Genomic DNA, 23203 nt, shown 5'->3' with positions numbered 1-23203 from the left:
AGCTATAAATATACTCCTTCCCCCTTAACCCCGCCCCCCGGCCCCGCCCACCTCAAACCCCCCAGCCCCCCCAAAATCTCCGGAATTTGGAGGTCTCAAGGTTGGCAAGTATGTCCCGGGCTAAATTGAGAAATAAGAGTTTTCTACATCCAGTTATTATCCAGATTAGTCTATAATACTTCTCGTGTATAGCTAATCACAACAGCCCCCGAGCTAAAAACGAGTTTGACACCCCTGATATAGTGTGTGTGTGTGTGTGTGTGTGTGTGTGTGTGTGTGTGTGTGTGTGTGTGTGTGTGTGTGTGTGTGTGTGTGTGTGTGTGTGTGTGTGTGTGTGTGTGTGTGTGTGTGTGTATATGTGTGCACTTTGGCGACACCCAGTGGCGGAAAGCGGAACCGGCAGGTGTGCGTACATGGGAAACCAGCATCGCATCGCATCACAGCGGCAGGCTGAAAATGCACCGATCGAACATGTAACTTCCACGATCCGGTCTTCTTCTCCCACACCTGCACTCGATCTCTGCATCCGTGGCGTGACCGCAGGGGAAGGTGCAGCGAAGGAGGGAGGGAGGAAAAAAAAACAACAACAAAAAAACCCAACAACGATGCTTTCAGGTTGGTGCGGATGTGCTCCTGCAGGCGCTCGCATGACGACGGGCCATTTGTGGACCATTACCCACGCAAGCCGCGCAGGGAAATGACAAGAAGGACCTCCTTTGATTCGCGCCTGTCGAGATGGTGAGTGAACCGCCGCCGCCTCCATCCCATAATATGCACGCACCTGCTCGCCTACTAATTATTATCCTGCACCGAAAAGACGCAAGATGTCCGTCCGTCGACGCCGTCCACGCATTCCAGCAGGTTCGCGGCATCACGGGCGGCTGCAGATGACCTTCAGCTGTGTGGATGCGGTGCATGAAAAAATAAGTAAATAAATAAATAAATAAAAAGCCTCTCCTGGACCACTCACCCACGCTAGAGCTGTCCTAAATACATCACCGTGCATTTGACAACACCCACTCCCACGCCCTGCTTGAGTCACATTGACCTCTTTCCACCCACCAAAAGCACACGTTTCATTGTTTTGGTGTGGACGATGCAGCTTATGAGTGGCGCTCACAGGCGTAAGAGGATTTGCCTGCATGTAAAATGTATCGATACCCTAAGCCTTTAAAGGGCCTTGCCAGGGATCTGGTGCCAGGGGCGGAAAAAGGAGGGCTTTTAGGCACCGGGTGACGTGGTGATGCAGGACGAGCGGCCCCCGGTCCGCCTCGCTATGTGTCATTTACTGTTAAAAGCTATACGTGTAGATGACGATAACCACAGAACAGGAAATGGAACTTCCTGCGATGCACAAAACCCCCCAAAAACCCGGTGAAGTCAGCACCTAGTGCAGTGGTTTTTAACCTTGTTGGAGGTACCGAACCCAACCAGTTTCATATGCGCATTCACCGAACCCTTCTTACGTGAAAAATAAAAAGTTATTTTTCAAATTCAAGAAAATATGTTTTTTTTTTACTGGTGCACAAAATGAACCGTGCGTGAACATCACCTTGTTCAAAGAACCCCCCCCCCCCCACACACACACACACACTACTGAAATGCTCTTATACACACTACTGAAATGCTCTTACATACACTACTGAAATGCTCTTATACACACTACTGAAATGCTCTTACATACACTACTGAAATGCTCTTATACACACTACTGAAATGCTCTTACATACACTACTGAAATGCTCTTATACACACTACTGAAATGCTCTTACATACACTACTGAAATGCTCTTATACACACTACTGAAATGCTCTTCCATACACTACTGAAATGCTCTTATACACACTACTGAAATGCTCTTACATACACTACTGAAATGCTCTCACATAAACAACTGAAATGTTTTTCTCTCACACACCCTACTGAAACACTCTTATACACACTACTGAAATGCTCGCACATAAACAACTGAAATGTTTTTCTCTCACACACCCTACTGAAACACTCTTATACACACTACTGAAATGCTCGCACATAAACAACTGAAATGTTTTTCTCTCACACACCCTACTGAAACACTCTTATAAACACTACTGAAATGCTCTTACATACACTACTGAAACACTCTTATAAACACTACTGAAACACTCTTACATACACTACTGAAACACTCTTATAAACACTACTGAAACACTCTTACATACACTAATGATAAATGATAAATGGGTTATACTTGTATAGCGCTTTTCTACCTTCATGGTACTCAAAGCGCTTTGACAGTATTTCCACATTCACACACACATTCACACACTGATGGCGGGAGCTGCCATACAAGGCGCTACCAGCACCCATCAGGAGCAAGGGTGAAGTGTCTTGCCCAAGGACACAACGGACGTGACTAGGATGGTAGAAGGTGGGGATTGAACCCCAGTAACCAGCTACCCTCCGATTGCTGGCACAGCCACTCTACCAGCTTCGCCACGCCGTCACTACTGAAACACTCTTATAAACACTACTGAAACACTCTTACATACACTACTGAAACACTCTTATAAACACTACTGAAACACTCTTACATACACTACTGAAACACTCTTATAAACACTACTGAAACACTCTTACATACACTACTGAAACACTCTTATAAACACTACTGAAACACTCTTACATACACTACTGAAACTAGCCCTGTGGGGGGGGCTAGTATGCGGTCTTCTCCAAGGTTTCTCATAGTCATTCACATCGACGTCCCACTGGGGTGATTTTTTTCCTTGCCCTTATGTAAGCTCTGTACCGAGGATGTCGTTGTGGCTTGTGCAGCCCTTTGAGACACTTGTGATTCAGGGCTATATAAATAAACATTGATTGATTGATGATTGAACAAAACCGACACAGTGCATGAACTCACAACAAATGACACACCTTACACACATTACCATGAATTGATTAACGTGGACCCCGACTTAAACAAGTTGAAAAACTTATTCGGGTGTTACCATTTAGTGGTCAATGGTACGGAATATGTACTGTACTGTTTCATATAATGTATTCTCTTCCTTTGCAATCTGCTAGTAAAAGATTCAATCGATCAATCAAACAACCTGCAAATCAGATGGAAAATTAGAGGGAACATTGTTTGGGGGTATCCATAATACGCTGATAGGGAGAAATTTTTATTTACACGATAAGTCGGATGTGTCTTTACCTCCGTGGCGGAGGCTCCGCCGAACCCCTGAGGCTGACTCACCGAACCCCTAGGGTTCGATCGAACCCAGGTTAAGAACCACTGGTTTATAAGAGTGTTTCAGTAGTGTATGTAAGAGTGTTTCAGCAGTGTATGTAAGAGTGTTTCAGTAGTGTTTATAAGAGTGTTTCAGTAGTGTATGTAAGAGTGTTTCAGTAGTGTTTATAAGAGTGTTTCAGTAGTGTATGTAAGAGTGTTTCAGAAGTGTTTATAAGAGTGTTTCAGTAGTGTTTATAAGAGTGTTTCAGTAGTGTATATAAGAGCATTTCAGTAGTGTATGTAAGAGCATTTCAGTAGTGTTTATAAGAGTGTTTCAGTAGTGTATGTAAGAGCATTTCAGTAGTGTATGTAAGAGCATTTCAGTAGTGTGTATAAGAGTGTTTCAGTTGGGTGTGTGAGAGAAAAACATTTCAGTTTTTTATGTGAGAGCATTTCAGTAGTGTATGTAAGAGCATTTCAGTAGTGTGTATAAGAGTGTTTCAGTAGGGTGTATAAGAGTGTTTCAGTAGGGTGTGTGAGAGAAAAAGATTTCAGTTGTTTATGTGAGAGCATTTCAGTAGTGTATGTAAGAGCATTTCAGTAGTGTTTATAAGAGTGTTTCAGTAGTGTATGTAAGAGCATTTCAGTAGTGTGTATAAGAGTGTTTCAGTAGGGTGTGTGAGAGAAAAACATTTCAGTTGTTTGTATGAGAGCATTTCAGTAGTGTATGTAAGAGCATTTCAGTAGTGTGTATAAGAGTGTTTCAGTAGGGTGTGTGAGAGAAAAACATTTCAGTTGTTTTTGTTAGAGCATTTCAGTAGTGTATGTAAGAGCATTTCAGTAGTGTGTACAAGAGTGTTTCAGTCGGGTGTGTGAGAGAAAAATATTTCAGTTTTTTATGTGAGAGCATTTCAGTAGTGTATGTAAGAGCATTTCAGTAGTGTGTATAAGAGCATTTCAGTAGTGTATGTAAGAGCATTTCAGTAGGGTGTATAAGAGTGTTTCAGTAGGGTGTGTGAGAGAAAAAGATTTCAGTTGTTTATGTGAGAGCATTTCAGTAGTGTATGTAAGAGCATTTCAGTAGTGTTTATAAGAGTGTTTCAGTAGTGTATGTAAGAACATTTCAGTAGTGTGTATAAGAGTGTTTCAGTAGGGTGTGTGAGAGAAAAACATTTCAGTTGTTTACGTGAGAGCATTTCAGTAGTGTATGTAAGAGCATTTCAGTAGTGTGTATAAGAGTGTTTCAGTAGGGTGTATAAGAGTGTTTCAGTAGGGTGTGTGAGAGAAAAAGATTTCAGTTGTTTATGAGAGCATTTCAGTAGTGTATGTAAGAGGTAATTCTGTATAATGTCCCTAACGGCCCCTCATACAACACAGTGCATGAACTCACAACAAATGACACACCTTACACACATTACCATGAATTGATTAACGTGGACCCCGACTAAATCAAGTTGAAAAACTTATTCTGGTGTTACCATTTAGTGGTCAATTGAACGGAATACGTACTGTACTGTTTCATATAATGTATTCTCTTCCTTGGCAATCTGCTAGTAAAAGATTCAATCGATCAATCAAACAACCTGCAAATCAGATGGAAAATTAGAGGGAACATTGTTTGGGGGTATCCATAATACGCTGATAGGGAGAAGTTTTTATTTACATGATAAGTCGGATGTGTCTTTACCTCCGCCGAACCCCTGAGGCCGACTCACCGAACCCCTAGGGTTCGATCGAACCCGGGTTAAGAATCAGAATCAGAATCAGAATCAGAATAGTTTTATTGCCATTGTTTGAGAACGGGTTCACAAACTAGGAATTTTTCTTGGTGCAAACGTGCGACATAAAACACATATAACACATATTTGGTAAATAAAAAGAGCTGTAACTGAGCTATCAGATAGACTTAGAAGGAATTCAAGGAGCTGCTGTTAGGAGTTATTGTTCATTTGCCTGATGGCCGAGGGGAAAAAACTGTTCAGGTGGCGGGAGGTGTGGGTCTGGATGGAGCGTAGTCTCCTGCCTGAGGGGAGAGGGGAGAATAGTGTGTGTCCAGGGTGAGAAGAGTCAGCTGTGATCCGACCCACACGCCTCCTGGTCCTGGAGGAGAACAAGTCCTGGAGGGATGGGAGCTTGCAGCCAATCACCTTCTCAGCAGCACGTACGATACGCTGCAGTCTATTCTTATCCTGGACTGTGGCGCCGAGGAACCACACTGTGATGGAGGAGGTCAGGATGGACTCTATGATGGCTGAGTAAAACTGCACCAGCATCTCGGTCGGCACCTTAAGTTTCCTCAGCTGCCGCAGGAAGTACATCCTCTGCTGGGCCTTCTTGATGAGGGAGCTGATGGTCAGCTCCCACTTGAGGTCCTGGGTGATGGTGGTGCCCAAGAAACGGAAGGAGTCCACAATGGGGACAGGGGTGGGAGAGTCAATCAGGGTGAGGGGGGATGGTGGGGCTGTGACTTTCCTGAAGTCCATGATCATCTCCACTGTTTTCTGGGCGTTGAGCTCCAGGTTGTTGAGGCTGCATCAGGACGTCAGCCGGTCCACCTCTCTCCTGTAGGCGGACTCATCGCCATTCGAGATGAGCCCGATGAGGGTGGTGTCATCCGCAAACTTGAGCAGTTTTACGGATTGGTGACTGGAGGTGCAGCAGTTTGTATACAGGGAGAAGAGCCAGGGGGAGAGTACACAGCCCTGAGGAGTACCAGTGTTTGTGGTTCGACTGTCCGAGACAATCTTCCCCAGCCGTACGTGCGGTCTTCGGTCTGTCAGGAAGTCATTAATCCAACTGCAGAGGGAGTCGGGCACGCTGAGTTGGTAGAGCTTGTCTCGTAGCAGTCCAGGGAGGATGGTGTTGAAGGCAGAGCTGAAGTCCACAAACAGGATCCTAGCGTAGGTTCCTGGGGAGTCCAGATGCTCCAGGATGAAGTGGAGGGCCAGGTTCACTGCATCATCCACAGACCTTTTGGCTCTGTAGGCGAACTGCAGTGGGTCCAGGAGGGGGGCGGTGATGTCCTTGAGGTGGGGCAGGACCAAGCGCTCAAAGGACTTCATGACCACAGACGTCAGCGCGACCGGCCTGTAGTCATTTAGTCCTGTGATCCGTGCTTTCTTGGGGACAGGGACAATGGTAGAGGTCTTAAAGCAGGACGGCACGCGGCATAGCTCCAGAGAGGTGTTAAAAATGTCAGTGAAGACAGGAGCCAGCTGGTCCGCACAGCGTCTGAGAGTGGAAGGGGAGACACCATCCGGCCCGGGGGCCTTCCGCGTATTCAACTTCAAGAACTGCCTGCGTACATCCTCTTCTTTGATGGAGAGGGTCTTTACAGCTTTATGACAGCTTTATGATGTTTTTGGAGTCCTGCGATGTCATTGGAGTCCTAAGAACCACTGACCTAGTGTAAATCAATCAATCAATCAATGTTTATTTATATAGCCCTAAATCACAAGTGTCTCAAAGGGCTGTACAAGCCACAATGACATCCTCGGTACAGAGCCCACATACGGGCAAGGAAAAACTCACCCCAGTGGGACGTCGGTGAATGACTATGAGAAACCTTGGAGAGGACCGCATATGTGGGTAACCCCCCCCCCCCCCCCCCCCCCACTCTAGGGGAGACCGAAAGCAATGGATGTCGAGTGGGTCTGACATAACATTGTGAAAGTCCAGTCCACAGTGGATCCAACACATCAGCGGGAGTCCAGTCCACAGCGGGGCCAACAGGAAACCATCCCGAGCGGAGACGGGTCAGCAGCGCAGAGATGTCCCCAACCGATGCACAGGCTAGTGGTCCCCCCGGGGTCCCGACTCTGGACAGCCAGCACTTCATCCATGGCCACCGGACCTATGCAACTCCCCCTCGCAAGGGACAGGGGAGAAGAGGAGAGAAGAAAAGAAACGGCAGATCAACTGGTCTAAAAAAGGGGGGTCTATTTAAAGGCTAGATTATACAAATGAGTTTTAAGATGGGACTTAAATGCTTCTACTGAGGTAGCATCTCTAACTGTTACCGGGAGGGCATTCCAGAGTATTGGAGCCCGAATAGAAAACGCTCTATAGCCCGCAGACTTTTTTTTGGCTCTGGGAATCACTAATAAGCCGGAATTCTTTGAACGCAGATTTCTTGTCGGGACATATGGTACAATACAATCGGCGAGATAGGCTGGAGCTAAACCGTGTAGTATTTTATACGTAAGTAGTAAAACCTTAAAGTCGCATCTTAAGTGCACAGGAAGCCAGTGCAGGTGAGCCAGTATAGGCGTAATATGATCAAACTTTCTTGTTTTTGTCAAAAGCCTTGCAGCCGCATTTTGTACCAACTGTAATCTTTTAATGCTAGACATAGGGAGGCCCGAAAATAATACGTTACAGTAATCGAGACGAGACGTAACGAACGCATGGATAATGATCTCAGCGTCGCTAGTGGACAAAATGGAACGAATTTTAGCGATATTACAGAGATGAAAGAAGGCCGTTTTAGTAACACTCTTAATGTGTGACTCAAACGAGAGAGTTGGGTCGAAGATAATACCCAGATTCTTTACCGAGTCGCCTTGTGTAATTGTTTGGTTGTCAAATGTTAAGGTGGTATTATTAAATAGATGTTGGTGTCTAGCAGGACCGATAATCAGCATTTCCGTTTTCTTAGCATTGAGTTGCAAAAAGTTAGCGGACATCCATTGTTTGATTTCATTAAGACACGCGCATTCGTATAGTTAGGAGGAGATGCCTCATTGAGCGCAAAAAATTCGTCTGGTTTGAGCCAGGTTTCGCTAAGACCAATGACGTTAAGATTGTTGTCTCTAATGACCTCATTAACTAATAACGCCTTGGGAGACAATGATCTTATGTTTAAAAAGCCCATATTATACGTATTGGGCTGTTTTCACGAGTTTTTGTTAAGATTATCCGTAGTGGCAATATTAACAATGTTGCGTTTATTATGCGTAGTGCACTTTAAATAGTTTCGACCATATCTAGGAATTGATATGACGGGAATTTTCTGATTGTTTGCTTGGTGCTGCAATAGACTGGACATATCATAATTTGCCACCTCAGTAGAATGCATGTCCACCTCTGACACAGACACAACAGAAAAAACATTATGTGAATTGTGTATTATTCTAAGAGAATTGCTATGCGTACATGGATTATCCAGCCTGGCGCTGGCTAGTTCTAGCTTAACTGACTCCTCACCCGGACTAACAGACATTGTAATTGCCTGTGACCGGGCTTGCTCTAGTGTAGTCAGTCAAGTGAGACTTAAATAGTAGTCTATGTTTCTAGACAGGATGATGGCGCCTTCCTGGTTAGGGTGAAGGCCGTCTCTCATCAGCAAGCCTGGTTTGCCCCAGAAAGAGGGCCAGTTATCAATAAACGTTAGTCCCTGTTGCCTACAGAAGCTAGGAAGCCACTTGTTAAGCGAGACTAATCTGCTATATCTCTCATCATTGCCTCTCGCAGGCAGGGGGCCAGAGACAATTACTCGATGCCTGGACATCTTTCTGGCGAGATCACAAGTCCTGGCTATGTTTCTCTTTGTAATCTCTGACTGTCTCATTCTAGTGTCATTGGAGCCAACGTGTACAACTATATTTGCATAATTAGTGGTGCGATTAGCCTGTCGTACGTGTTTACTAGGCCTGTTGCGAGTTAGCTCCCTAAGATTAGCTTCAATGTCAGGGGCTCTGGCCCCGGGGATACACTTTACTGTGGCTGGTTTGCTAAGCTTTATGTTTCGGGTGATGGAGTCCCCTATGACTAAGGTGTGGTGCCCGGTAGACTGGGGTGTAGGACTAGCTAAAGAGCTAAATCTATTATGCGTCTCAACCGGTACACCGTAGCTTGTAGGCCGCTTAGGACTGCTACAAGCTGGGCTAGTTAGCTCGCTACAGCTAACGCTAGCAGATGTGTCCGCAACATCTAAAGTTACGACATTACTCTGCTCTAACTGGCGGACACGGCCCTCTAGCAGAGCCAACCTCTCCGTGAGTATGGTGCAAGACGCGCAGGAAGCCATTACTCACAGTGTTTTCTGTCACAAATCGTAAATAAAAATTGAATACAATAAATTTGCTGGAAGGAGTTGGTTGCATGTTTCTCCCAAGATGCAGACGGACAACTCCGGACGAAGCGTGCAGGTCGGAAACCATTTATTTGTATAAATCGTGCAGGGGGTAGCACGGTGGACCAGGGGTTAGTGCATGTGTCTCACAATACGAAGGTCATGGGTTCGATCCCCGGGCTCGGGGTCTTTCTGTGTGGAGTTTGCATGTTTTTCCCCGTGACTGCATGGGTTCCAAAGGGACAAGCGGTAGAAAATGGATGGATGGATGGATGCAGGGGACAGCACGGTGACACAGGGGTTAGTGCATGTGCCTCACAATACGAAGGTCCTGGGTTCGATCCCCAGGCTCTGGGTCTTTCTGTGTGGAGTTTGCATGTTTCTCCCCGTGACGGCGTGGATTCCCTTCCGGGTACTCCGGCTTCCTCCCACCTCCAAAGACATGCACCTGGGGATAGGTTGATTGGCAACACTAAAAATTGGCCCTAGTGTGTGAATGTTGTCTGTCTATCTGTGTTGGCCCTGCGATGAGGTGCCGACTTGTCCAGGGTGTACCCCGCCTTCCGCCCGAATGCAACTGAGATAGGCTCCAGCGCCCTCCTCCCGCTACCCCGAAAGGGACAAGCGGTAGAAAATGGTTGCATGGAAATCATGCGGGAACAAACAGGAAAAAGCACGGGAGGCAAAGCTAAAAAACTATAAAACAGGAATCCAAAAACTATAATGGTCGTTAGCTGTTGCGTCTACCGATGGTAGAAAGAAACGGGGATAAATAGCTCTCTGATTAAGTGCCCGGGAGCAGGTGAGCGTCCCGAACACTAATCGGAGGCAGGAGGAACTAATCTGCAGTCATGGCAACTGAAACACAAACCCAGGGGAGCAGAAAACAGGACTGAGGTAGTCAAAACTAACAGAACAAAACATGATCCGGGCGACGGATCCTAACAATTTGCTAATCCTTTTCAACCTATATTCAATTGAATATTCTGTAAAGAAAAGATACTTTAAAGTTCGAACTGGAAAAACTCTTGTTATTTTTTGGCAAATATTAGCTCATTTGGAATTTGATGCCTGCAACATGTTTCCAAAAAAAAGCTGGCAAAAAAGACGGAGAAAGTTGAGGAAGGCTCTTTCTTGCTGAAATAAGCAGGGGCGTCCATGATAACGTTGCTTGAATGGCAACATATGTTGCTCCAAAACCTGTATGTACCTTTCAGCATTAATGGTGCCTTCACAGATGTGTAAGTTACCCATGTCTTGGGCACTAATACACCCCCATACCATCACAGATGCTGGCTTTTGAACATTGCGCCTGGAACAATCCGGATGGTTCTTCTCCTCTTTGTTCCTGAGGACACGATGTCCACAGTTTCGAAAAACAATCTGAAATGTGGATTCGTCAGACCACAGAACAGTTTTACTCTTTGCATCAGTCCATCTTAGATGAGATCAGGCCCAGTGAAGCCGGCGGCGTTTCTGGGTGTTGTTGATAAATGGCTTCGGCTTTGCATAGTACAATTTAACTTGCACTTACAGATGTAGCGATGAACTGTAGTTACTGACAGTGGTTTTCTGAAGTGTACCTGAGCCCATTTGGTGATATCCTTTACACACTGATGTCGCTTTTTGATGCAGTACCGCCTGAGGTATCGAAGGTCCGTAATATCATCGCGTACGTGCAGTGGTTTCTCCAGATTCTCTGAACCTTTTGATGATATTACGCACCGTAGATGGTGAAATCCCTAAATTCCTTGCAATAGCTGGTTGAGAAAGGTTTTTCTTAAACTGTTCGACAATTTGCTCACGCATTTGTTGACAAAGTGGTGACCCGCGCCCCATCCTTGTTTGTGAATGACTGAGCATTTCATGGAAGCTGCTTTTATACCCAATCGTGGCACCCACCTGTTCCCAATTAGCATGTTCACATGTGGGATGTTCCAAATAAGCGTTTGATGAGCGTTCCTCAACTTTCTCCGTCTTTTTTGCCACTTGTGCCAGCTTTTTTGAAACAAGTTGCAGGCATCAAATTCCAAATGAGCTAATATTTGCAAAAAATAACAAAGTTTACCAGTTTGAACGTTAAGTATCTTGTCTTTGCAGTCTGTTCAATTGAATATAAGTTGAAAAGGATTTGCAAATCATTGTATTCTGTTTTTATTTACCATTTACACAACGTGCCAACTTCACTGGTTTTGGGGTTTTGTAAATCAATACAAAAACAACACACCATTTATTTTGGCTTTGGCAATTCTGTAGCACGCACACGGTTATGCTCACCTCTGGAAAAAGAGCTCAGCAGATCAATTTCACTTCACCGGTGGCAGCAATCCTTTCACCGTTGATGGAGTGGTGAGGAGTGACCTCAGATGGGTGAAGAGGGTCTTCTGTTCTTCTTCCCTCTCTATGTAAACAGGGACCTGCTTCATCGCTGCCCACTTGGATGGCTTGCCACAGAGTATACTCTTAAGAAAAAGGGTTTGGGAAATGAATAATTTAGTGTGTTGTGTGGCAAACGTTTACTGAAACACTGACTATAAATGGCAGTTGAATGAAATACATGCATATCCTAAAGCTAGAAAATAGCCAATTAGTTTGGTATACGACTTCTGAGAATAATCCTAAGAAAGGGTTGTTGTGGCAAAATTGTCTTTTAATCATTTAGCAGTAGTCATGAGAAAATGTAAACAATTTGAAAACTACCATCAAATGCTGCTCAGCCCCTTTTGTATGCACAATGAAGTCCACCAGCGCCTTTTCAGCCCCAGACACAAACCTTCCTTATTGTTAGAAAAATACCACTGTTTATATTAAACATGCTTCTCAGATTAGAGTATTTGGCATGCACCGTTTTGTCCTACTAATTTCAGCGATCCTTGAACTCATCGTAGTTTGTTTACATGTACAACTTTCTCCGATGCTGCCACAGAGAGACGTATTTTATGCCACTCCTTCTTTTTTTTCCTCATTTTGTCCACCAAACGTTTTATGCTGTGCGTGAATGCACAAAAGTGAGCTTTGATGATTTTATTGATTTGTCAATTTGTCAATCCATGACTGCGAGATAATCGATGCTAACATGCTATTTAGGTTAGCTGTGTGTACATATTGCATCATTATGCCTCCTTTTTAGGTATATTGGAACTCATTTAATTCCTCTGTGTATTTAATTTATATGTGCATGTCTCATGACACGTTATCTGTATGTAATATTGGCTGCATTTCTCATATGTTGTTCCAGACCGCAGCAAACGTTACCCAGCTTGCAAAGATTGTAATAAATCCATTAGAAGAAGACAGCCTGCCGTTTCCTTAAACTCGGACACACACACATCTATACCTTTTGGCCATTCTGAGCCGGTAATTTCCAGAAGTTATCTCATCCTGTGAGAAGCCTCCATTTTACTAATGATTTCCAATGTTGCAAAAATGTGTACAATAAAAATTTAAATACAACATTTCCGTCAACGAAGATTTGCGTCAGGCTTTGATAGTAGGCTACTATAGCTAATATAGACACTTACATCATGTAACACTTATATAAGACTTTTATTTTTTTGCAGCTCCAGACAGATTTTTTTAAAAAATTTTTTTTGGTCCAATATGGCTTTTTCAATGTTTTGGGTTGCCGACACCTGACTTACAACAAGCAAATCAATAATCCAAATTATGATTAGGGATGTCCGATAATGGCTTTTTGCCGATATCCCGATATTGTCCAACTCTTTAATTACCGATACCGATATCAACCGATACCGATATCAACCGATACCGATATATACAGTCGTGGAATTAACACATTGTTATGCCTAATTTGGACAACCAGGTATGGTGAAGATAAGGTCCTTTTTAAAAAAATAAAATAAGATAAATAAATTAAAAACATTTTCTTGAATAAAAAAGAAAGTGAAACAATATAAAAACAGTTACATAGAAACTAGTAATTAATGAAAATGAGTAAAATTAACTGTTAAAGTTTAATACTATTAGTGGACCAGCAGCACGCACAATCATGTGTGCTTACGGACTGTATCCCTTGCAGACTGTATTGATATATATTGATATATAATGTAGGAACCAGAATATTAATAACAGAAAGAAACAACCCTTTTGTGTGAATAAGTGTAAATGGGGGTGGGAGGTTTTTTGGGTTGGTGCACTAATTGTAAGTGTATCTTGTGTTTTTTATGTTGATTTAATTAAAAAAAACCACAAAAAAAACCGATACCGATAATACAAAAAACGATACCGATAATTTCCGATATTACATTTTAAAGCATTTATCGGCCGATAATATCAGCAGGCCGATATTATCGGACATCTCTAATTATGACATTTAAAAAAGTTAAATAATTGGTACACAATTGACATGCATACATACGTAGCGTTGCAGGTCATACTTGATATTCTACTAATCGAGCCATTTACTTGGATCCTCCTAAACTACAATTTAAGAGGCAACTACTGGTCTGTGATGTCAGTCAGATGTTCAACTAGCTTAGCGAATCACTTGTAGATCACATATGAAGTGTTTATTGTTACCATAGATCTGAACATGTTGTAGGGTTGTCATACCCTTCTATTTTGAAACACTCCATTAATGCAGCTGGAATAGGCTCCAGCACCCCCGGTAGAAAATGTATGGATTAAAACAGGGGTGTCAAACTCATTTTAGATCGGGTGCCACATGGAGAAAAATACTCCCAAGTGGGCCGGACTGCTAAAATCACGGCACGATAACTTAAAAATGAAGACAAACTTCAGATTTGTTTCTTTGTTTAAAAATAGAACGAGCACATTCTGAAATTGTACAAATCATAATGTTGCTGTTGTTTTTTTACACTTACATGTTGCGGTTATTAGTAGTCTATCTTTATTTGTGAAGTGAAGTGAAGTGAATTACATTTATATAGCGCTTTTTCTCAAGTGACTCAAAGCGCTTTACATAGTGAAACCCAATATCTAAGTTACATTCAAACCAGTGTGGGTGGCACTGGGAGCAGGTGGGTAAAGTGTCTTGCCCAAGGACACAACGGCAGTGACTAGGATGGCGGAAGCGGGGATCGAACCTGCAACCCTCAAGTTGCTGGCACGGCCGCTCTACCAACCGAGCTATACCGCCCTATATTTGTCTTTATTTATACTTTCTGAATGAATTATGTGATAATGTTTATCAGTCAACTCGTGTTAATTTTCAATCTATTAAGATAAAAAAATGTAATCAAAATCAAATTACAGTATGGTATTTATGTAGTTTGATCATTTTCCTCGACTGATGTACTAACATTATGACATTATGTGATTTATTTTGTACATATGTAGCATCATCTACAAAGCTACAAACAGTTTCTATTGTGACATTTAGAACAGCTGTGCGGTGGTTGCCCTCCCGGGGGTTCTTCAGACCACCAAGCACCGACATGAGAGCCCGTTTCAGGGTTACAATAGTGTTTTATTTGGATGAATCGTCACCGGCTGCTTTTCAGAAATTGTCCTTCAGTCTCTTTTCTCTCTCGCTCCCGCTCTCACGCCAGCTCCCCTCCAGCTCCCCTCCAGCTCCAACACTCTCTCTCCTCCCGTCTGCTGCCTTTTAACAGAGCGACAGGCGATTAGATAACCAGGCCCAGGTGGGCCATCTAAGTACCTGTCGCTGATTTGGAAACCGGCCCTGGCACACCCCGCTTCGCTGCAGGCCCGCAGGCTGTTTCTTTCATTAAAACATTTCAGGTGAAGTGAATTATATTTATATAGCGCTTTTACATAGTGAAACCCAATATCTAAGTTACATTTAAACCAGTGTGGGTGGCACCGGGAGCAGGTGGGTAAATTGTCTTGCCGAAGGACACAACGGCAGTGACTAGGATGGGGGAAGCGGGGATCGAACCTGGAACCCGCAAGTTGCTGGCACGGCCGCTCTACCAACCGAGCTATACCGCTTTGCAAAATGAGCAAGGTATTCATGTTTTTAACAAAAATATGGGCAAATGTTCTCACACTTTACATGTTATCACTGGCGATGTTTTTGCGAGTGGCGGCGCGGACCTGCTTCCGCCCGGAAAAACACGAGTGATGACGTCGCGACTGTTGTCGACTAATCCTTGCACCCTTTCTCCCATTAATGACTTTTTCTTTCTCTTTGTGCTTTGCCCGCTGCAGGTCACAATCCTCCAGGGTTAGTGAGAGGAAATCATGACTGGTTTCATGTCACCAGTTTTTCCAAAGGGAATTATTAGATGAAACTCTGTGTGCACGGTTATTAGGCAAGTGAGTACTTCTACTGTGTCATCCTTTTTTATGCCTACCGATATGCATGATGTGTATTCTATGTAACATCTCGGAATATTAAAACCACGTCCACATCGCCAACATCCGGACAATCGAATAGAACAAATAGAGCCTATGTGTACAAATAGAGGCTATTTGTCTACTTAAAGGCCTACTGAAATGAAATGTTCTTATTTAAACGGGGATAGCAGATCCATTCTATCTGTCATACTTGATCATTTTGCGATATTGCCGTATTTTTGCTGAAAGGATTTAGTAGAGAACATCAACGATAAAGTTCGCAACTTTTGGTCGCTGATAATAAAGCCTTGCCTGTACCGGAAGTAGCGTGACGTCACAGGTTGTGGAGCTCCTCACATCTGCACATTGTTTACACCAGCAGCGAGAGCGATTCGAACCGAGAAAGTGACGATTACCCCATTAATTTGAGCGAGGATGAAAGATTTGTGGATGAGGAACGTGAGAGTGAAGGATTAGAGTGCAGTGCAGGACGCCAGGATGTATCTTTTTTCGCTCTGACCGTAACTTAGGTAAAAGGGCTCATTGGATTCCACACTTTCTCCTTTTTCTATTGTGGATCACGGATTTGTATTTTAAACCACTTCGGATACTATATCCTCTTGAAAATGAGAGTCGAGAACGTGAAATGGACATTCACAGTGACTTTTATCTCCACGACAATACATCGGCGAAACACTTTAGCTATGGAACTAACGTAATAGCATCGTGCTTAACTGCAGATAGAAACGGAAGAAATAAGCCCCTGACTGGAAGGATAGACAGCAGATCAACAATACTACTATTACTTCTATCAGGAGACACCGAACCAAACCCTGGACTTGTAACCACACGGTTAATGCTGTCCCGCCTGTCGAAGCCTAGCTATGCTGTTGCTAACAACGCCATTGAAGCTAACTTAGCTACGGGACCTCGACAGAGCTATGCTAAAAACATTAGCTCTCCACCTACGCCAGCTCTCATCTGCTCATCAACACCCGTGCTCACCTGCGTTCCAGCGATCGACGGCGCGACGAAGGACTTCACCACGATCATCGGTGCGGTCGGCGGCTAGCGTCGGATAGCGCGTCTGCTATCCAACTCAAAGTCCTCCTGGTTGTGTTGCTTTAGCCAGCCGCTAATACACAAATCCCACCTACAGCTTTCTTCTTTGCAGTCTCCATTGTTCATTAAACAAATTGCAAAATATTCACCAACACAGATGTCCAGAATACTGTGGAATTTTGCGATGAAAACAGACGCTGTTTGTATTGGGACACAATGGTGTCCCAATACTTCCGCACAATCCGTGACGTCACGCGCATACGTCATCATACCGAGACGTTTTCAGCCGGGTATTTCCCAGGAAATTTAAAATTGCACTTTATAAGTTAACCCGGCCGTATTGGCATGTGTTGCAATGTTAAGATTTCATCATTGATATATAAACTATCAGACTGTGTGGTCGGTAGTAGTGGGTTTCAGTAGGCCTTTAATACCGGCATTGTCTTTTCCATCCTTACCCTTTCCAACCTTTGAAACAGAGCCAATGTGTGGAACAATTTCCCTTGTGGATCAATAAAGTTTGTCTAAGTCTAAGTCTGAGTCTAAGAATAATAGGATATATATATACGTATATATCCATTCATGCTGTACTGACCTGCTTGTGGTTATGTCTTATATGTTTTTGTGGTTTTCATTTGATGTTCATTGTTCCTATGATACCAAAAAACGCTGTCCCGGCCTGAGAGTCGATTGGCCGAGAATGTGGAAGTGCTGTTAAGTCTCCGGGGAAGGGCGGAGACAAAAGTGTATACCTGATGGAATTGGGCTGGTTGTTAGCATAAAATTGGCAATAAAAGTTAAAAATAGCATCAGATTCTTTACTTATTCTGGAGGCTACAATACATTATATTCGTTTTCACGTTAAAAACACATATTTTTTAAGGTGTGGCGGCTTCAATTTTGCCATGAAGGAGAAACCCTTCCCTATATTGTATATTCTTGGTATTGTAGACATACACAGTTGGAAAGCTCACTACTAAAATTTAAGAGTTGTTTTATTGCTGTTCAGCCTTCCATTCAGCTGTTCTATGACCTTTAACAAACCCCAAAATCTTGGTTTAGGTAGTTCCATGTTTTGTAGAGAGATGCCAATAGTACCATTTAAAAAAAATCCCTCACCACTCTGGTTTTATTTCAGTCAAACCTTTCTGTCAAACGATATTTACAACAAAACGAATCAATGACCCCTAGTACTGACTAAAGCTCTTGTTCGGGTACTTCCCAACATTGAACCGTCACACTGAGCCAAGTAGAGCTGTGCGCTTTCACACGGTGAGACGGATGTGATTATTGCATAATTAGAGCCAAAGCGACGTGTGACACTTTGTTTTATCCTATCCAAAAGGTCAGTTGAAAACCGATTTGTCTGAAAACCAAAGCTATATTTTCCCACAGGAAACTGTATATCCAGTTTATCCATTCCAGACACTCAAAAACCACCCCTTTAATCAGCCCTATTAGTATTACAATCAGTTGTATCAATGGTCAAGGGGGCACCTGAAACAAAAAAAAAAACAGGTTTCTATGCCGTGTTATTTTTTTTACAACAGGACATACAGTAGCCACCTATGTTTGTTGTTTTAGCCAGTAACAAAAGGAGCCAGGCACTTTTAGGTATGAGGTGCCCCCTTGACCAATGATGCAATTGAATGGAATATTAACAGGGGTGATTCCAGGGGTGGCAGAAGTCTCTAGTCTTCACATCTTAACTAGATCTCCCCTGTCGAAGTCTGTTTGAACTGATTAAGACTGCTTGGATGAGAAGCGAAACATCTTCTAAGACATATGCAACAGTCCAGTTGCCATCGATTCAATACCCTGAGAATCATACTTATAATATGGGTCATTTGAAAACCGAGGTACCACTGTATTTGTGGGACAGTGACAATTACTTTTTAAGTTGTTAAACGTCACATCCCGGTCCCGGTGGAATGTCTTTAAAGTCTTCCAAAGTCCAGCCTCTGTGAATACCGCCAAAGAAGCTAGGGAATTCTGGGGTTGACTTCAACCCTTTAATTCCGTGTCAGTTAACGAGTCACACAGAAAAAAGGTAACAAAAAATCCTAGCTTGAATATGCAGTGTGAACACCAAGCAACTGTAATTAATCGTCATGCATGATGAGTCCTGTGACATTATCTTTGTGCCTCTCCAGGACAGAGCATGTCATCTGCATCCGTTCACAGAATCCTACGACCCCTTCTTCTTGCCACCTTCATCCTGGGATGCTTTGTGACTTTGTTTTTGATGTATTTTAAACCATCCACCCGTTGGCTATCGGGTCCCGTTGAGTCAACGGCGTCCACTGAGCGGGTCAAAGGCATTTTCTACGCCAAGAGCGATAAAAATGTCACCACGGTGCTCATCTGGCTCTGGCCCTTCGGACAGACCTACGACCTGAACGTGTGCGGCTCGCTCTACAACATGGAGGGCTGCTTTATCACGGCTGACAGGAACCTCTACAACAAGTCGGACGGCGTCCTCATCCATCACCGGGACATCTGCTCGGACTTGTCCAATCTGCCGCCGCTGCAGCGTCCGTCTTTTCAAAAGTGGATTTGGATGAATTTGGAGTCTCCGTCTCACTCTTCTCAGCTGTCCGGCATTGAGAATCTGTTCAACCTAACCCTCAACTACCGCCGGGATGCCGACATTGAAGTGCCTTACGGGTCCATCGTGGCTGCCGAGGGCGAGGAAGACTTCGTCCCGCCCAGCAAAAACAAGCTGATCTGCTGGATCGTGAGCAACTGGAACCAAGAGCATGTGCGGGTCAAGTACTACAACGAGCTATACAAACACATCGAGGTCCACGCGTACGGACAAGCCTTCGGGGAGTACATCTCGGACCAGGACTACTTCCCCACCATGGCCAGCTGTAAGTTCTACCTGGCTTTCGAGAACTCCATCCACAAGGACTACATCACAGAGAAACTCTACAACCCCCTTTCCGTGGGGACGGTGCCCGTGGTGCTGGGCCCGTCGCGACAGAACTACGAGAACTTCGTCCAAGGGGACGCCTTCATCCACGTGGACGACTTCTCGTCACCCAAGGAGCTGGCCGACTACCTGCTGCTCCTGGACAAAAACGAGGACATGTACCTCAGGTATTTTGAGTGGCGGCGGCACTTTAAAGTGAAAAAATCCTCATTCTGGGCCGAGCACACGTGCCTGGCTTGTGATTACCTGCGCAGGCACAGGGAGTACAAGACGGTCAACAACCTGGAAAAGTGGTTCTGGGGCTGAGACAGCTTTGCAGGACTATTCAGTGTTTGTGTCGCTGACCTCATTTTAGGTTTTTATTCATGATATTTTTCATCATGAGCCATTTTCGCCTAGCCTTAGTCTTTTTTTGGCCTTTTGTGTTGCTGTAGTCCCTGCAAAGTTCAGACTGCAGGTCCGTACGGCGACGCCTATGCGAGATTTCTTTCTCCAGCCACAAGATTCAGACTTTTCAGCATATATTGCTAAGTGTCATTTTCAACTTCATAGGCTGCTGCCCCTGTGACCCAACCCTGGGTAAACGAAAATAACGGATGGATGGCACTGTATTTCATTTTTGACAGGTGTATGTCAGACCTGGGTAGGAGATCCTTCTAGTCTGAGGTTACTTTGGGGGTGGAGACAAGGAATATCTACAAGTTTATATAATCATTTACACATTTCAAATGCACGTTCTGTACATATTTTTTGACCATTCTTCATTATGCTACTACTACAATGACGTGAGTGCTTAAATGTAAGACAAAACAAGATGTTTTTATTTTCATCTGATGCTCACTTCTTGTGTCCGACTGACAAAACAAAAAAGGCACCTCAATACAGTATTTATCCGAGTGAGACGTCACAATGAACACCTGTGCTTGTGATTGACGTCACCTATGCAGTGTTGACCGAGCTCAAGTGTCATGCGTCTGTACTGTAGCGCACTTTTTCACGTCACACCGTTTTTTGTTTTTTTACATGTGTACAGTGGAGACACGCGATCCGCAGCCATGACATTAGGTACACCTAGTTCAAATAAAAGACGATTGAATAAACAATGTGTATTGGGCTGCTCTGCATCAAGAACTGAATCTTCGTGTTTTTCAAACAGGAGGATACATGGTGTAGTCCAGGGGTGTCCAAAGTGCGGCCCGAGGGCCATTCGCGGCCCGCAGCTAATTGTTTACCGGCCCGCCACACATTCTGGAAATACTATTGTAAAAATAAAAAAGAACATTAAAAAAAGTGAAATGAGGTGAAATCTAACGAGAAAAAGTTGCAATGTTGACACAAAAGCTGCCATGCAGGCTGTTTTTCTTTTCTTTTGTCTTTCTTCATTTTTCTTTTTTTGCCATTGCTCCAAAAAAAAAAAAATAATGACAAAAAATTCCATGTTATAATGAATTATTTTCAGGGCTCCAATTACTTCAAATATTTCACTTTAAAATGTTTTATGTGGTAAATATTGCATATATTGTGTAGTAGCCATATAAAAACATCAAAGTTTTCTTTGACAAAAGCGCATAAAACAAACAAAAATAATAGTTCCAGCATAAAATCGACAGATATATCTGAAGTTGATCTCGTCACTTAAGTGTTGAAAGTAAAAGAAAAACCTAATAAAAATGTGTCACTTTATGAGTGTTGCACCTTTTGGATCCTAAATATATTTAGTGATTTTTTATTTATCTTTTCACGGTGATTACTCAAAAATATGAAAGAATTAAAATCAATGGTGTCCTGCATTATTGATCTTTTAGGGCTCTAATTACTAAATACTGCATATTTCAGTGTTACTATAAAAAACTAAGTTGTTTTTGACAGAAAAGCCATAAAACATTTTTTTTAATTTGTATTACTTTATATCAACTTGAAGTTGATATAGAGATTTACTGTAAGCGTTAAATAATTTAAAAAAAATAATAATCTGACTTATTTTTAACATTTTAATGATTCAGACCCTTTATGGTCCCTGGGACCCCTAAAGGTAAAATAAATAAAAAAATGCATATATTTTGGTATGGTTTGAAAATGAAAAATATCAAAATGGCCCCCATGTGCTTTAAATTTTCAGTGTGCGGCCCTCAGTGGAAAAAGTTTGGACACCCCTGGTGTAGTACATTGTGGTCGTCTACAACCTGCTCTTGATTTCGATTATTCAGGTGTACCTAATGTTACGGGGTGAATGGGACTTCTCCTTTTTATGCTGTTTTGGATGCATGGTAAATATTTTTTAAACTTTTTCGATTTTTTTTTTTTTTTCCAAGCAGCTGTGCAGTAAAGAATGTGACCACCTGCTGTCTTTTACATGTTTTTTATTATCTGTATACAACTATATAGAACATTTTTGCAAAATCTACTGAACAATGCATCTGAAACAGCAATCTGCAGCTACAGACTCGGGATGGGCATTTGACGTTTCCATTCAATCGGTCGATGAACTATAGGGTAGTTTCAATAGGCCGCCGAATGTCTTGAACTCCTATTTCCACGCCGGTGTGGTATTGAGCGGAATAATGCCCGTTCGAGTAGCTCAACATTCCTAAGTCTGCAGAGTACTAGTACTAGAGCACCAGTTAGTTGAGACTGGATCTATAGTGCCTCTGCTGGTCGCAGCCCAGTAGCGCACACGTGTTTCCATCGATTAATTGAACCCGATCAAACGCCCATTCCCGCTGTCGGTTCCATTTTGCACCGTGCAAGAGTTTTTATGCAAGCGGACGTTTTCCTTCATTTCCTCGGCTCCGGACTGGACTATGTTCTTATGGCGTGCCATAGTGAATCTTGTAAATATCAGAAAAAAATTGTTAACGTATGAAAGGCTGGATTTAAATGTTCAAATCTCTTAATGAATTGTTGTATTGAGGCAATGTTACACCTAAATTGTACTTTTTTTTTTATAACTAGCACTTTTCTTTCCTGTATGTTTAGATGGAACTGTTGTCATCCATTGTAGACAAGACTATGAAAGTGCCATTCAGGTTGGATCCAAGATCTATTTTTTTTTGTCTCTTTTGCCTGCTTTTCTCTTTTCTTGTTTGCCAAATCATGTGTTGGAGTGGCAGCCTTTATTCATTCCGTTGTCCTGAATGAAGATGCTGCCTAGCACTGACATTGCTGACGTCCTTACAAAAATAGCCACAAACGCTGATCTTGCTTTATTTAAAAAAAAAAAAAAACAACAACAAATGGGTGAGTGAGCGTTGTTTTTGATTTGGATTAGATTTGTTTTGCCAAAATCACTGTATTTTGCCAAATGTTGTATGTATTTGAACTAGATGTCAAATAGTGTCAACGAAAATAAACAAGTGAAGCGTACAGGATGCCTTACCTTCTTTGAGATAATTCATACCAGCTTCAGCTGTGGAAAATCTGGGTGTGATGTTTGCCAGCGACCTTAAATTTGAAAAACAAGTTAACTCCGTGATTAGAGCAGGTTTTTTCCAGCTGAGACTTTTGGCAAAGGTGAAGTCTTTTCTGCGGAGGGCAGACCTTGAGAAAGCCATTCATGCTTTCATCAGCTGGAGACTGGACTACTCTATAATGGACTAAATCAGTCACTCCTCCACATATTACTCCGGT

General features: G+C 43.1%; 1 protein-coding gene across 2 annotated transcripts; it reads left to right on the top strand.

Annotated features, from left to right (window-relative positions):
* Positions 1-417: 417 nt before the first annotated feature.
* On the top strand, positions 418-22939 carry fut9a (fucosyltransferase 9a). 2 transcript variants are annotated; one of them, XM_062041397.1, is made up of 4 exons: positions 481-549; positions 616-738; positions 15451-15558; positions 18795-22939. In XM_062041397.1, exon 4 carries the CDS (start codon positions 18803-18805, stop codon positions 19880-19882), a length of 1080 nt encoding a protein of 359 aa, XP_061897381.1. In that variant the 5' UTR covers positions 481-549; positions 616-738; positions 15451-15558; positions 18795-18802; the 3' UTR covers positions 19883-22939. The 2 variants fall into 2 exon arrangements, with proteins under 2 accessions (XP_061897379.1, XP_061897381.1); XM_062041395.1 differs by having other exon boundaries at positions 418-738; positions 15451-15554.
* The last annotated feature ends 264 nt before the right edge of the window (positions 22940-23203 follow it).

This window comes from Entelurus aequoreus, linkage group LG03 (assembly GCF_033978785.1).
Source record: "Entelurus aequoreus isolate RoL-2023_Sb linkage group LG03, RoL_Eaeq_v1.1, whole genome shotgun sequence".
In the NCBI taxonomy this organism is placed as follows: domain Eukaryota; kingdom Metazoa; phylum Chordata; class Actinopteri; order Syngnathiformes; family Syngnathidae; genus Entelurus; species Entelurus aequoreus.
This window is presented reverse-complemented; position numbering and strand designations above follow the sequence as displayed.

Bases quoted from the DNA above. Each gene is read 5' to 3' on its own strand.
- fut9a (XM_062041395.1), top strand. From the start codon at position 18,803: ATGTCATCTGCATCCGTTCACAGAATCCTACGACCCCTTCTTCTTGCC.